This window comes from Prionailurus viverrinus, chromosome A3 (genome assembly GCF_022837055.1).
Source record: "Prionailurus viverrinus isolate Anna chromosome A3, UM_Priviv_1.0, whole genome shotgun sequence".
Classification (NCBI taxonomy): Eukaryota; Metazoa; Chordata; class Mammalia; order Carnivora; family Felidae; genus Prionailurus; species Prionailurus viverrinus.
Window position 1 is genome coordinate 119,279,455 of NC_062563.1, and position 14,468 is coordinate 119,293,922.

Below are 14,468 nucleotides of genomic sequence, written 5' to 3' on the forward strand. Positions count from 1 at the left end.
TGAGAAATAGGCAAACCACAGTCTTGGAATGTATAGGAGTACAATCAAGTTTGGGGTGGAGGGGAGGGAGGAGTCAGATGACCTCAGAAGACAGAAAGAAGTACACAGCCAGCTCCAACTGAAGGGAATGGAGATTAGTTTACCACCTACCTGGAACAAAACCCTCTGGCACTGTAGACTGGTTGGCCAAATATCTGTGAATAGCTTTCTGCCTCTTGGATTTGGGAATTTATTGTATGTCAAGAAAAAGAAAGGAATCAAGCAGTTCCAATTTCCTTCCTGTACAGAAGAGGAAACAAGCTGGAGGCAACCAGACTATTAGCAGCAGAGGGACCACAACCCATGTCGGTGCAAAGGAGTCCAGTCTTCTACCGTCCCATTGTGATCGGGCTCTGGTTGTGCCACTTTTGTTTTTGAGCTGACAGGGAAATGCCTTCCATTGCAGAGAAGCTTTGTTCATTCTACACAGCAGCCCCTTAACACTGCCTCATGGGATTCCACTTTCAGTGGCAGAAAAGATGGGACCTGGGGACCCTTGCTGTTGAGGCTAGAGGTCGGTGCTGGCAGCCTTGCTCCTCCTGTGGACTCTAGCCTTGGTCTCCACCTCCAAAAGAAAATCAGGAGGTTGCTATCAGCCCTTGCTGTCTTTCTCCACCATAAACCCTCTTCTCCCCAGGCTGTTCCACTTCAACCTTCCCTCCCAATGTGTACACTTTATACTATCCATGGATGCCTGTGTTTTTCTTTCTTTGTGCGTTTGCTCACACTTCCCTGCTCCAGGAGCATCCTTTTTCATCATCTCCACAAAAACCCTATTCATCCTTCAAGGTCCCAATGCAAATCTCACCTTTCATCAAGGAGTTTCATAGATTTCTCTGGTAAATATTCTCCCTCCCATGTGTTCTCAAGAGGAAAGGAAGAAAAAAGGATAAACAACTGTTTATTAAGCACTTGGTCTATTTCAGGTATTTTGCATGTTACCTAATCATATGAGGTAGGTACTGCCCCATTTTACTTGCTATTATTGAGAGTTTAAGCAGTCTGAATAAGGTCAGTTTACTAAGTGGTGATGCTGGGATTTGAATGTAGACAGCCTGACTTCAGAGGACAATTGTTTCCAACCTACCTCATTTGGTCTATTATATTTACCAGTGTAAATTCACTCTAGCACAGTGTTTTGTATATAGGAGCCTTTAGTTAAATATTTGTGACACCCAATTATCTTGCTTCCTCATTGTGTTTCTCCAGTAGCTGTGACAGGATTCTCCCTGCCTTAATCATATAGGAATTGAGTAAACTGGGGCTAGAGCTAGCCAGATAGCCTGAAAGCGTCCCGTATGGCTGCTCCCTGAAGTGTGGGCTCCCTGGATATAAAGGCTGCCAGCCTGACAAATGTACTGCCAGGGACCTGGTCATAGTTTCCACCACCCTAGAAAGGATGTTTCACTACATTCACAAAATTTTAGAATGTTAGAGCTGGAAAGGGATTAAGAAATCACCGAATCTATTGATTTCCACTTTTAGTTGTGGGCCCCTTTGTTTAAAAATGGCTTTTCCTAAAAATACATTTTAAAAGCTGAGGTAAAGAAGAACCTGTGGTGATATCCCCCCAAACGTCTCCTTATAAACCCCTAAAACTGAGGGGTTTGAAAAACAGTTAAACAGATGAGGAATCTTAAATATAGTACTGACCAAGGCTGCAGAAACCACTAGTTATGGAACCAGTAAGGACCTTCTGAGGTTCTGGAATCCTGTGCTTTCCAGGGAGGAGTCCTCTTTACGCAGCTTTTCTTTTTCTTTCTTTTTTTTTTTTTAATGTTTATTTTTTATTTTTGAGAGTGTAGGTGGGGGAGGGGCAGAGAGAAAGGGGACAGATGATCCGCAGAGAGCTTTGCGCTGACAGCAGAGGTCCCCATGCAGGGCTGGAACTCACCAACCACTCACCAACCGTGAGATCACAACCTGACCAGAATGACTGAGCCACCCAGGTGCCCCTGCGCAGCATTTCTAAAGGCCCGTCGTGGACAAAGACTGACCTAGGTGCTAAGAGGATGGCAAATACAAACAAGACGCACTTTCACCTATTCAGGAGCTCACAATCAAGGCGAGTGAAGAACCCAAGGACACTGAAAAAATAACACGCACTTAACTATGTTTCCAAACTGATGCCCGAGATTGAGCAAGGCGTCAGCACCTTGGCCAGTTCCGGGGCGCGGGAGCAGTGAGGGTCTACCCAGGTTGAGAAGCCCGGGCCTCGCGGAGAGGGGTCAGGAGGAGGCAGAGGTCAGGTGGGAAGCATGGCAGGAGGGGCCCTCACCGAGACCGGGCGCACACTTGGAAAAGGGTTTGCCCACAGACTGAGAGCTGAGCCGTTTTCCACGGGTATTTGTGGCTCAGTCCACTCCCACTCCAGCCCCGGGAGCCGGGTTAAGCTTGGGGGCCAGCCGGGCGGAAGGGCGGGGCTTGCGGCGGAAGTCCCGCCTCCTGTCGGGTCACGTGAGGGGCTGGACGCGAGAGCAGGTGAGTGGCTGGTGATCCTCCGTCCCGAGCTCAAAGCATCGCGTGCTGAGAGCGCCTAAAGCGCCTGTGACCTCTTCCAGGCCAGGGAATAATAGGCCCTATTTCCGGTTGGACTCAGGAAGGATGCGGGCTGGTTCCAACCGAAAGTGACTCAGGGGACCAACCAAGCTCTGGGTAAAAGCCTGAGCAAACTGTCCTTACGTGTCTCGGTACGGAAGGAGGTCCCCAGGTGGCCTTGCTTCAGGGCGGGGGATGGGGTGGCTGGTAGCTGCCACTGACATTCAGTAGCCGCTTACAGCCCTCCTCTATTACCTGATTGCCTAAGACGATCCCTATAACAGGAAGTTGTCCAGGAAGCATCTCTCCTGAGGCCTCTGCCCCTCTAGGACATATTGGAAGCGGGAGGGGGAGAGGGAGTGGGCACAAAGGAAAGTCAAGCGTCTCTTTAATTGTGGGGAGAGGCCATGAGGGTAACCCCCCTCTCCTCTTGGCTTGACAGGAATCATGGCACTCTGGCGGGCATACCAGCGAGCCCTGACTGTTCACCCGTGGAAAGTACAGGTCCTGACGGCTGGTGAGTGAATAGACCTGAGTGGAGCCAGAGCAGGCTGATTTGGGAGGCAAAAGCTCGCCCCACCACACCTCCCTCAGTTGCTTCTATTCAGCCCCCTTGAAGGGTTAGCTGTCTGTCATCCCAAGTTGTCCCCAGTCTTTGGGAAGGTGGGTCCCCAAGGCTGTTCTTAAGGAAAGGGTATGCCTAGTTGTAAAGTAGGATCTGAAAGTCCTCAGAAAGCTGAGGAGTCATCCCTTTGGGATAAAGGCATTGCTCCAGGAGGCCTTAACTTAGAAAACAATAGCAAACGCTCCTCTAACATCTTACAGTGTGCAAAACACTTTCAAGACACATTTATCGCATAGGGTTGTCACAAAGATCTGAGAGTCTGCATTAAATCACCTAATAAGTGCTGGGATCAGGACTTTTACCCCAGTTTATTTTCTTTGTGGTATTTTTTTTTTTTTTTTGGTAAAATGTATCTTAGCATACAAAAGAATAGTTAAGACGTGTGTACAGTTTAAATAGTATTAAAACTGATTACTTTTGTATCACTACCCAGCTCGAGACCCCTTGAGCACCTATCCCTAACTTGACTTGTATAGCCGAGAGGACCATTTTCATGAGTTTTGTTTATACAACTCTTTTGCTTTTCTTATAGTTTTACTACCTATTTATATATCCCCAAACCATATACTAATCAAGGATTTATGTTTACTCCAAATCCAGTGACTGGATAACAACCTCACAAAGGCAACCCAGTGACTTCACCTGCATTTGTTACCATCTTTATTTTGCACATTAGCTAAGAAATCCAGAGATGGCACAGAGATAAGTAAGTTTTATAGTGGGGGGTGGGGAGGACTAGAAGGTCTATGACTGTTGGAGCAGTGCAAGAGTGAGCAGGTTAAGATGGGGTCTTGCCTATGTTTAGAAGAAGGGAACAGGATTCTAGTGAGGACCATGGGCTTCTGGAACGAAGACTGTCAGGAGGAGCGGCAAGCTATGAAACCCAGGGAGGAACAGCAGTCTTGTTACTGGAATAGCCCCACATCAGCACTAGAAAGTTCACCGGGTGACTGGCCAAGGGTTGGATGCTTTTGCCCCTCCCCGGGCCCTTCTCCAACCTCTGTGCCCAACCACCCCATGTCCTGTCCTCAGAGTGTCCGTCAGCCTGCATGACTCACCTGGTTGCGCGCGTGGTGACTCATGCTGGACTGTGTGGCTGTGATGGGGACTGACACGCTGGGCCCTTTGCCAGCCTCAGACTCCCTCAGGGCCCTTAACGGCCGGAAGGAAGGTTCCCCCTCCTGGCCATCAAGAATAGAGAGGGAGGGATAGTCCCTGTGTTTCCCTTCCCAAGGGATGTGCAATTGACAAGGGGAGGAGCTAGAGTTCAGAGGGGCCCAAGTGCATATGTGTGACTGGACTGGGGTGCTGGAGCCCTGTATCTCCGTCTGGGTGTGTGGCTCTATACCTGCATCGTCTCCGCACAGCCCTGAAGCACCTTATAGGTAGCACTTTTCTCAGACATCTCCTTCCCTGCTGCTAATGTGTTTGGATCAAACTACAAATGAAGGGAAGAGGTGGGTTTAGCTCATCGAGCTGTTTTTAGATCCTTGCACAGTGCTTCCTAAGGTCCCATGGGGTAGCTCATCACACTGGAAGACAGAAGAGAGATTTCAGACTTGGACTTAGAAGACCAGGTTTTGTTTTTGTTTAAAAAAAAATTTTTTTTTTTTTTTGGTAATGTTTATTTTTGAGAAAGAAAGCGTGAGCAAGGGAGGGGCAGAGAGAGAGAGACACAGAGTCGGAAGCAGGCTCCAGGCTCTGAGCTGTCAGCACAGAGCCCTATGTGGGGCTAGAACCCACAAACTGTGAGATCGTGACCTGAGCCAAAGCCAGATGCTTAACCAACTGAGCCACCCAGGCGCCCCAAGACCAGGTTTTGAATCTCAGCCATAGCACTCAGTAGCTGCGTGAACCAGGCAAGTAAATCAGTAAACCTCTTGGAGCCTCGGTTTCCTTATTTAGGAATTGAGTTTAGTTATATGACCTCACAGAGTCAGTGTAGGAGTTATCTCTGTGAAAAGGCTTTAGAAATTTGAAGAAAAAAAAAAAAAGTTCAATAGACATAAAGCCTCCTGGACTTGGCCCTTTCCATGAGTGTTGTCAACCCTAAATGACAAGCTATTCTTTTTAGAGTGGTTTTTCAGCTGAGTTTGTTCCATTTGCCTTAAATTTGATCATGGGTGACTATCTTACCCTTGGCTCTCCAAATAGCAGAGCCTGGGGTTTCGATGCAGGTACTTTGTAAGGGAGTAGCAATTAATCCTGCAGGGGAAGAGGGAGAGCCAGTACAAAGATCATATTGCATACTGCTTAGGACATGTGTCTCCTCATCCCTTAAAACGGACCGAGAAGCTCTTTGAAATGCCTCTTAGAACTATATGGGAGAACTATATATATATAGTCTTTTCTGGAGACAAGAAGAATCCTTTACCCACCAGCTCTCACCCCACAGTGGTCAAATGTTTGCCACACGGGATGTCAACGCCTGTGCGTCCCCAGATCACATGTGCGTGGTCCCAGGTAAAGCATCAACAGCACAGCCCCAGATATGACTTAGGCCTGAGGCAGGATCGATCAGGTTGAGCCGCAGTAGTGGCCGGAGTAAGGGATAAGTGAATCAAGATCTGAAATGGTTCAAAAGAAGTGTCTGATACCCCCCAGCGTTGGCCAAGCCTGAGCAGCCTGGGAAGCGTGTTGTGCAGAGTCTGAGTCAGCCTTTTCCCGTCCTTTCTGGAGGGCCCTTCCAGTCTCCAGTGGGCCCGGGGCCCAGCTCCATCCATCTCCGGCCACTCTAGTCCTGCTATGGAGACAGCCAAGCTTCTACAGACCCTGGTTTCCCTAGAATCTGAATTCCACCAGGATGTGAGGGCTCAAAAGGCATTGGCGCATCCAGTCCAGCCCCTGATACCACAGAGCAGGCAGGGGGCAGGGGTGATGTGCACCGAGGTCCCCATGGCCGGTGGTAGAGCTGGCATTGGAACGTAAGGTGCTTCCCAATGCAGTGCTCTGCACTCAAGACCGCTGGGGCCTTAGACTGCGGAGCGTAGCCCCAGCTGGTCTGGGCTTCCATACCTGACAAAGCTGCAGAACCCTCCATTTTGTCTCGTTTTCTAGCAGTAGGATGGCTTCGGGCCAGGCGTGGGGAGAGCATTCAGCCCAGTCCCAGAGGACACACTCTCCCCTCTCTCTGCCCAGCTTCAGTTGCCTCTGGTCTCTATCAGACCAAGCCCCTGGCCCAGGCAGCTATTTAATTGTGGAAGACTTCTGGGGAGGAGTGAATCTACAGCACCTTGGGCCCCATGCCGGGAGCCCTACCTGCTGCCCCACGCCTTCTGCGCTCAAGGACACGTTTCCTGCTCCTCACTCCAGCTTCCTGCCCCTCACTTAGCCTTCTCATCTTCCATTAGTGCTTTATTTTCTTGCCTCTAAGACCCCATACACAAAGTCAGGAGGGGAACAAAGTGGGGCAAGTAGGGAATTAAGACGAGGGTGTAGAAGTTGGGGCTTTTCCACTAGTGGGCAGGGGGTGGTCCCAAACAGATCTCTGCTCAGAGGCAGCCTCTCCCCAACCCCCTCAGTCCGCTGAATCTGGTGGTGAGTGACGGCATGAGAACTGGCACCTACCCAGGGGCATGATGTCACACCTGCGCCAGCGTCTGCCTGCTGGGCTCCACGCCCAGCCTGGCATTGGGGCATCACTGCCCAGCAGCCCCTCACCCTGCCCCATCAGGGCTCGGGCTTCACATCTCTGCCCTGACCCTCTGGAAACAAATCCAAGGAAAGGGGAGCCAGAGCACGGAAAGATCTAGATCAACCAAGTATGTCCAGGAGGCCTCCCAGAACCTGGTGGGGGCCTGCTTGGGCTCTGCACTGGGGAAGGTGGAATGAGGAACCTGAATGTCAGCTCTTCTTGCTCAAATTCCCTCGGCTCAGAGACCAGGCCTTGTTCTGTGCTCAGACCAAAGCCTTGCACCTCCCTGGAGTTGCTGCAGGCCCAGAGTCCTTCTGATGTGTGGGCAGAGGAGGAACTGCTGGGCACGGTTTTTTGTCTGAAATGGACAAAGCTGGCAGGGGCTACAGAGCTACGTGCCCACTGCCTCTCGCCGCTGCCCTTTGCTCAGGAGTCCCTCGGGTTCCATGAGCGTGGTCTGGGGGCCTGGAAGCCATCTTTCTCAAAGTCCTGCTGGCTCCCAGGACTGTGGTTTTCATTCCTGCTCTGCCGTTAGCTTGTTGGGTGACTGTTGGCAAGCCACGAAGAGTGAAACACACACCTTCATCTCTTTGTGGCTCTTGTGACCCAGGAAGATTGCTGCTTGCCCTCCCCACAAGGGGACAAGGAACAGAGAGGGTCAGCTCCTGGGGAGTAGAAGACAGAAAGGAAGTGCATTAGTCTAGGAAGTCTCTTTGATGTGCAGCCTTTGGGGCCTTGCTTGGGCAGGAACCCCCTGCGAGTAGCAGAGCAGCCGAAGGGGCCTCTTGGCACCCTCTGACCCCTGAGCCCAAGTCTCAGCCCCTGCCGTGATTCCCTGGCTTCCTGCTCCTTCTTGAGAGAAGGCCTGGTTCAGCCCAACTCCACTCCTTACCAAATCACCTCAGCTCTCAAAGATGGTAAATGGAGGTGTGAGTCTACATCCCAGACCTTTCGTGAGGATCGAATATGCGAGAGCCGTTTGTAAGTTAAACAGCTTGCCCAAGTAGAAGGTCAGACTGTTACTCTCTTCATTTAAGAAGTGACTGCCTTCTGTTCCACCCTCTCCGGGGCTTCTCAGGGTCCCCTTCCCTTTCTGCATGGCCACAGCAGCAACCCCTCCCTGGGGGGGTGTGAGCGAGGGCGTAGGGAGATAAGTGCTAACTGCATGGAGCAGGGAGTGGGGAGCAAGCCTTCAGTTCCACCTGTCCTCACACCTTGAGCCTGACACGTGGTCCTGCGGGCTGGGCTACTCTGGGGAGCACTCACACTTGGAGTTCTTCATGCCTTTCCCAGAGCGAACCTGTTGGTTAGGTGTGGCAGGGGATAAGAGAACAGAGATGTCTAGGATTCTGTCCTTGGCCTCTGGGAGGTTGTGGCTAGCCATGTTCTGGGAAGAGCCTCCACCACTTTGAGTTTCTGGGAGAGGTTGCCTTGATGGTTTTGTCGGGGGTCCCAGAGCTGCTCCACGGGCCTGGGAGTGCCGTCACCCGTGGGATGGGGGGGGAGGGGGCGGATCACAGCCCCGGCCCTCCGCCTTCTTCAGCTGCCTCTGACGAGACTGATCAGGGGCAGGGCTTTGCAGAGGGTGCAGAGGAAGAGTAGTGAGGGTGCAGCCGGTGTGGACGTCAGAGCCAGCTCTGGACCAAGGAACAGGGTTAAAGGATGTGTTTGCCCAGTGCTGATTGAGGGCACAGGGACAGTGGTAGCTATGGGACTGGAGGGGGGGCCCTCATTACTCAGTGAGATGGACGGGCAAGCTGGAGGTCATACAGTCACTCCCGAGTGACCCTATGTGTGTGTGTTCGCTAGGAACCATCACGCCACCATAACTGACGGGGGCTCTGTAAACAGTGACGATTTCTGTCTCAGTTTCTGGGTGTGGGTGTCTGACTAAGGCTGCTTGGAGCAGGGTGTCTGTGTGAGTGCCAGAAGGGGAAGCAGGTACAAAGGCCTGGGAGAGAAATGGCTATAATATCTATTGTCAGCTCAGTCTGAGGTTGTGAATGCGGGTGCCTGGGTTTACCTGATTGTGCTAGGAGGTAGCCAGGACTCCTCCTTGTGGGGACTCTTACCAGCTCAGCCACTCATCTTCCCGCATGGTCCCATTTAAACATGGGACCATGTTTTAGAAAAAGAATTATTTTTGCTGTTATCCGTAAGTAGAGACCTCAAGACCCAGGGGACAGACATTGTCCAGGGTCTTGCCTTGGACTGGGGGGAAGAAACCAGGGTTCCTTACCATTCTACACATGATCTCTTCGTATTGTGGCGTCCTGGAAAAATCACTGTCTAGGGAATCAGGCCACCTGGTTCTTGCCTTGGTTCTGCCCCTTACTGGTTATAGGAGGTCCCAGGCCTTCATTTCCATACCTTGGAAAGCAGGAGTTTGGATGGGATTATCTGGAAGGCCTTTCCAATTCTGATCGTCCTTGGTTCTCAGCCCCAAGCACCTTAAATTCTCCTTCCTCTAGCTGCAGTCTCTGACTGGGACTTCCCTTTATTACTCTGTGCAGAGTCCATGGGCCCTGGCCTGATCAAGGCTGCTCGTCCCACTTTCTAACAGGACACAGGGGAGATGTCACCATCTTTGGGAGAGGAGAGTTTCGAAGCAGCAGTGAAGGACTGGCTCTTTGCCCCAGAATTAGTCTCTTGGGCTCAGAGTGTCAGAGCCTCATTCAGGGACTCACTTCCCTACCTGGAATGGCAGCCCATGTCCAGGAGTGTCCTGACAATACCCGTGTACCCTGCACAGGGTCCCTGATGGGCCTGGGTGACATTATCTCACAGCAGCTGGTGGAGAGGCGAGGTCTGCGGGAACACCAGACTGGCCGGACCCTGACCATGGTCTCTGTGGGCTGTGGCTTTGTGGTAAGTTCCGCCCACAGCCGGGCTGCTGGAGGATCGGACGGTGGCCTTAGTTCCATGTCATTCTTTAGTTTCCCTTGGCCTCTCTCCATCTAAGCCAACCTTGAGTGTGTGCTTCTACTGGGATTTGGTTTCTAATCCTTGAAGAGAGGAGCTTTGTGATTGATGCAAAAGCCAAGTGCTTCCCTCACTGCATACCCTCTCTCCTCCCCGGGGTTCACTTTCAGGGCCCCGTAGTGGGAGGCTGGTACAGGGTTTTGGACCGGCTCGTCCCTGGCACCACCAAGGTAGATGCGCTGAAGAAGATGCTGTTGGATCAGGTGAGCCGAAGGAGAAGGGGCTCAGGAGGGGTGAGCGGTGCTGGGGGAGGGCGGGCGTTGAGGTGCTCACAGACCTTTAATTCTTCTCCCCTAGGGGGGCTTTGCCCCTTGTTTTCTAGGCTGTTTCCTCCCACTGGTAGGAGCACTCAACGGACTGTCAGCCCAGGACAACTGGGCCAAGCTACGGCAGGTGAGCTGGGCAGGTGTGGGGCAGCCTCTGGTCTCTGGCCGGCAGCCCGGCAGTCCCAGGGGAACGACGCAGGTTTCATGGGGACGAGCCAGGTGCGAGTCCGGGCAGAGTCCCAGGCTCTGGAGAAGAGGAGCTGATGGGTGTGGCACAGACTTCCTTGAACAGAAGTCTGTGTGGGGTGTGACACACAGACCAGGAGGTGGGGGCGGCTTGGAAGCAAGTGCGAGGGTCAGTTTGTTCCTTCTTTGTCTCCTCAGGACTATCCTGATGCCCTCATCACCAACTACTATGTAAGCGATGACACCACCCCTGCCCGTCCTGCTTGCTTGAGTCCAGACGTGCCCGGGATGGGGGTCCTCCTGACATAGAAGCCCCTCCATTGGGATGAGTGGGCACCACACTCAGGGAAGCACTCACTCAGCTGCTCACCTTGTTCTTGTCTGCAGAAGTCGGAGTGAGACCAGGCAGTGAGTCCGGGGGTCGGGTGATGGAGGCAGCCCCCCAACCTTTACCTTCGTTCTCTTCTAGCTCTGGCCTGCTGTGCAGTTAGCCAACTTCTACCTGGTCCCCCTTCATTACAGGTAAGACAGGTTCTGCCCCCACCCATCAAAGAAGATGCATAAGGCGATTCTCCTTTCAACCTCGAATCACATTAGAGCCTCCCAGAACACTGCCCCAGCCGCAGCGCCTCACACTCTCAAGCATTTTATTCAGAACCTCTTATCCTTTACAGAGCCTGTCCCAGCACCTGCCCACTGACCTTCTTTCATCTTCCTGGAGAGGCTCTTGCTCCACAGCCCTGTCTCCGTCCCACCTGAGCTCCCACCTTTGATGGCATATCTGCAGGGACAGTGCCTGGGGTGGGGGTGGGAGGCAACAGCCTAGGTTAGACAGAAGGGTAGACGGAAGAGCCAAGTGGGAACCTGGCCAGGTTAGTCCACTGCAGAGTATTACTTTACCCTAGTAATAAAGGTAGTTGCTGAAACCACAGTAAAAATATAGTGGAACTCAAGGTGAGTAGTTGAAACTATTGGGGATGAAGGGATTTGGGGAACAGGGAAAAATATGAACTCTTCAGAGGGGACAGAGTCGACATTGACATGAATAGCATAGCTTAAAGGAAGAATTGGGGAGCAGATTCTCAACATTAGAGTCTTTGCAACACTCTTTGAAACTAGAGGAAGGTAAATTTACAATAAGGAGAAGGAGGTGCCACTTTACATGGCAGGCAGCGCAGTTTTGGAAGATAAAATCCCAGCTGGTATAAGACAGACCGACACGTGTAGTCAGAAGGAGCCTGGACAGGAGTGAATCAGAGCCACACTTGGCAAGATGAGGGTGTTCAACTTTGAGGCTCTTGTCCAGCAGACAGAGCTCTGGGGCAGTGCCAGACCCCAACCTGCTTGTCCTCCGGTCTGAGCCACACGTCCCTCCAGGGCTGAAGGAAGGAGACCTGAATGTGGACGTTCTCAGAGACAAGCCCTCCTTTTCTGTTGCACTTTCCTAGCTCTCCCCGCCCCCTTGCTTGCTCCCCATTCTTCACCATCCTCACGCCGCCCCTCCTGTCCCGTAGACTGGCCGTTGTCCAGTGTGTGGCTGTTCTCTGGAACTCCTACCTGTCCTGGAAGGCTCACCGGCTCTAGGCCCGCCTCACTCCATTGCCTGCACTTGTGGGGATGCCGCTTGACCCTGGAGCCACCAGACAGCCTCCTCAGAGTGGGCACATCAGCTTTCCTGGGGTTCCGTGCCACTCAGAACTTAATGGGCTTTGCACCCGCCTCCTCTTGAAACCATTAAAACCCTTCTAATGGTTTTGTACAACCACCACCATAAACGTTCGTTGTACTGTATGGTCTTGTCAACCTTCGTTTATACGCATATCCCAGCAGTGCCACTCACCCCCCACTCTTCAGAGACACGTCTGTTCTCTAACCTTCCCAGCCCTACAGTAACTCCAGCTCTTTGGGGGCCACAGACCCTTTATGTGGTGCCTCCAGAAGTATGCTATTAAATATGTAGTCTGAAACCTGCAAAAGCGGTGAGTAGGACGCAGCAGAAACCTATGGGGCAGTAAGAATTTCTAGAGCTGGAAAGAAGTCTAGAGACACCAACCCTGATCTTCTTTTACAGATGAGCACACCCAGGTCCATATAAGTGAGGTGACCTGTCCGTACCACCAACCAGTGGCAGAGTGGAAACTTGAACCCACATGCTATAGGTAAATGTCTGTATCCCCTCCAAAATTCATGTTAAAGACCTAATGCCCAAAGTGATGGCATTAGGTGGTAGGGCCTTTGGGAGGTGATTAGGTCATGAGGGATTAATGTCCTTCTAAAGCAGCCCCAGAGAGATCCCTCACCCCTTCCACCATGTGAGGACACAGTGAGAAGGTACTTTTTCTGCAGGTCAGCAAGTGGGTTCTCACTAGAGAACCAGCGCCGTCAGCTTGGACCTCCCAGCTTCTAGAACTGTGACAAATGTTTGTTTATAAGACGCCGAGTTGATATTTTTGTTGTAGCAATGTGAAGAGACTGAGACAGGTTCCCCGACTTCCTAAGTGATCTTCACTGGAGGTCAAAGGTATAGTAATACTGTGGCTGTGATTCCCAGAAGAAAAACTCACATGGCTAAAATACCACTTTGGGGCAAACTCAGTAGATGGACCCACATTTGTGGTCTGAAAGCACCCAGAGGCCAGAGACCCTCCTTTTAATGGTGCCTCACCTAGACTGCCCTAGAATTTAGACCACGGGGCTGGAATAAGATCAAGAATCCCGCCTGCCTTGCTGCCTCTGGGGTGGTAACCAGAGTCCTAGCTGGGAGCCGGCTGTGCTCCTGATGGCCTTAGGTTGCGGAACTGCTAGCCAGGCTAGGGGCTAGGTCTGAGCAGCACAACCTCTCAGTGCCTCCGGCCCCCTTCTAGAGGCAAACAGCAGGGTGGGCGCCACTGACAGCCCAGCGGTCCAGCCTCTCTTTTGTGTGCCACGGGAGGCTGGCTACCTGACTGGTCTGATCTGGGGATCGCCCTAATCCCTGCCGGCAGGTAGAGGACTCTCTCTCTCTCTCTTTCTCATGGCTCCCAGCGTAGTCGTTAAGCCCCGCCGGCTTCTCGCTCTCCTAAATCTGGGGCCGCTTCCAGCCCTGGCGCCAGAACGCAGAGTCTCTGGTTCTGAGGTGCGCCCCTCCGGGTCTCGCAAGTGGCAGGACTCGAGGCTGCGGCCGTCATTGCTTCTACAATCAGTGCATGTTCCTCGCTGACGTCAGTAGGAGCTGTCCGGGAGCTATATAAGGCTGGCGGCGGTCCCGGGACAGACCCCGTGTTCCCCAAGGCGCCCTCAGCCTGCCCGGGGGACAGAGACTGGAGCGCCGTCCTGCAACGTGCAGACGCTCTCCGGCAACCTGTGAGTGGCTCGGAGGAGCATCCGCCCTGACTCCCTCAGCACCCGGACTCGTCGCATAGCTCACTCATCGCGACTCGCTCAGAGGGACGGAGGGAGGACAGGGTGGCGCTGGGCTGGGCTGCGGCTGGAGGGAAGGCTGTGGGCACGGGCGGCAGCCGCAGGGGCCCGGCGGGGGAGCTGGATGAGCGCGGGAAGGGGAGTGGCGCCACCTGCCCCGGGCGCATCTCACCCTGCGCTATGCCTGTGTGTCCAGGGCCGGCGGCACCATGAGGCAGGTGGGACGCGCGGCGCTGCTGGCGGCGCTGCTGCTCCTGGCGGCGCTGCGCCCGGGGAGCAGCCAGTGGAGCCCGGAGGCGGCGGTCGCGGGGGTCCGGGACCCGAGTCTGCGCTGGAGCCCTGGGGCGCGGAACCAGGACGGCGGGGCCCGCGCGCTACTCTTGCTGCTGGCCGAGCGCTTCCCGCGCCGCGCGGGGCCGGGAGGATGGGGACCCCGGACTGCGGGAGAACGGCCGAGACGGGACGACCCTCCGCTATCCATTGACCTCACCTTCCACCTGCTGCGGACCCTGCTGGAGCTGGCGCGGACGCAGAGTCAGCGGGAGCGCGCCGAGCAGAACCGCATTATATTCGAGTCCGTGGGCAAGTGATCTTCGGGGGGGTCTGCGGCCACGAGAACCTCGACCCCCGTCCTCCACCCCCTGGGCCGGGACGTGCGCGACTGGAACTGACCCAGTCCCGCCGGGCTATAGCGGCCCAGGGATGCCCTGAGCACTCTGTGCGTCACCAGTTTTTAATAAAAGTGCTGAAGAGCCTTTGGCCTCGGTTGTGGGGCGCAGGGAGCCACGGCAGGATGGGA

The 14,468-nt window shown here is 53.5% G+C and overlaps 2 protein-coding genes across 7 annotated transcripts; both read left to right on the forward strand.

Annotated features, from left to right (window-relative positions):
• Nucleotides 1-2,494: 2,494 nt before the first annotated feature.
• Nucleotides 2,495-13,570, forward strand: MPV17 (mitochondrial inner membrane protein MPV17). Of its 6 annotated transcripts, none has more exons than XR_007150790.1 (9): nt 2,495-2,520; nt 3,020-3,094; nt 9,589-9,704; nt 9,929-10,021; nt 10,116-10,211; nt 10,469-10,501; nt 10,740-10,792; nt 12,342-12,429; nt 13,479-13,570. XR_007150790.1 is itself a non-coding variant. In XM_047852111.1 (9 exons), exons 4-9 carry the CDS (start codon nt 9,597-9,599, stop codon nt 11,852-11,854), a joined length of 453 nt encoding a protein of 150 aa, XP_047708067.1. In that variant the 5' UTR covers nt 2,498-2,520; nt 3,020-3,094; nt 3,803-3,908; nt 9,589-9,596; the 3' UTR covers nt 11,855-12,061. The 6 variants fall into 6 exon arrangements, 4 of the variants coding, with proteins under 4 accessions (XP_047708064.1, XP_047708067.1, XP_047708065.1 ...); XM_047852111.1 differs by lacking the exons at nt 12,342-12,429; nt 13,479-13,570 and adding exons at nt 3,803-3,908; nt 11,785-12,061 and having other exon boundaries at nt 2,498-2,520; XM_047852108.1 differs by lacking the exons at nt 12,342-12,429; nt 13,479-13,570 and adding an exon at nt 11,785-12,061.
• Nucleotides 13,571-13,873: 303 nt separating this feature from the next.
• On the forward strand, nt 13,874-14,424 carry UCN (urocortin). The gene has a single exon (XM_047852112.1). The coding sequence runs from the start codon at nt 13,879-13,881 to the stop codon at nt 14,257-14,259; it is 381 nt and encodes a 126-aa protein (XP_047708068.1). The 5' UTR covers nt 13,874-13,878; the 3' UTR covers nt 14,260-14,424.
• The last annotated feature ends 44 nt before the right edge of the window (nt 14,425-14,468 follow it).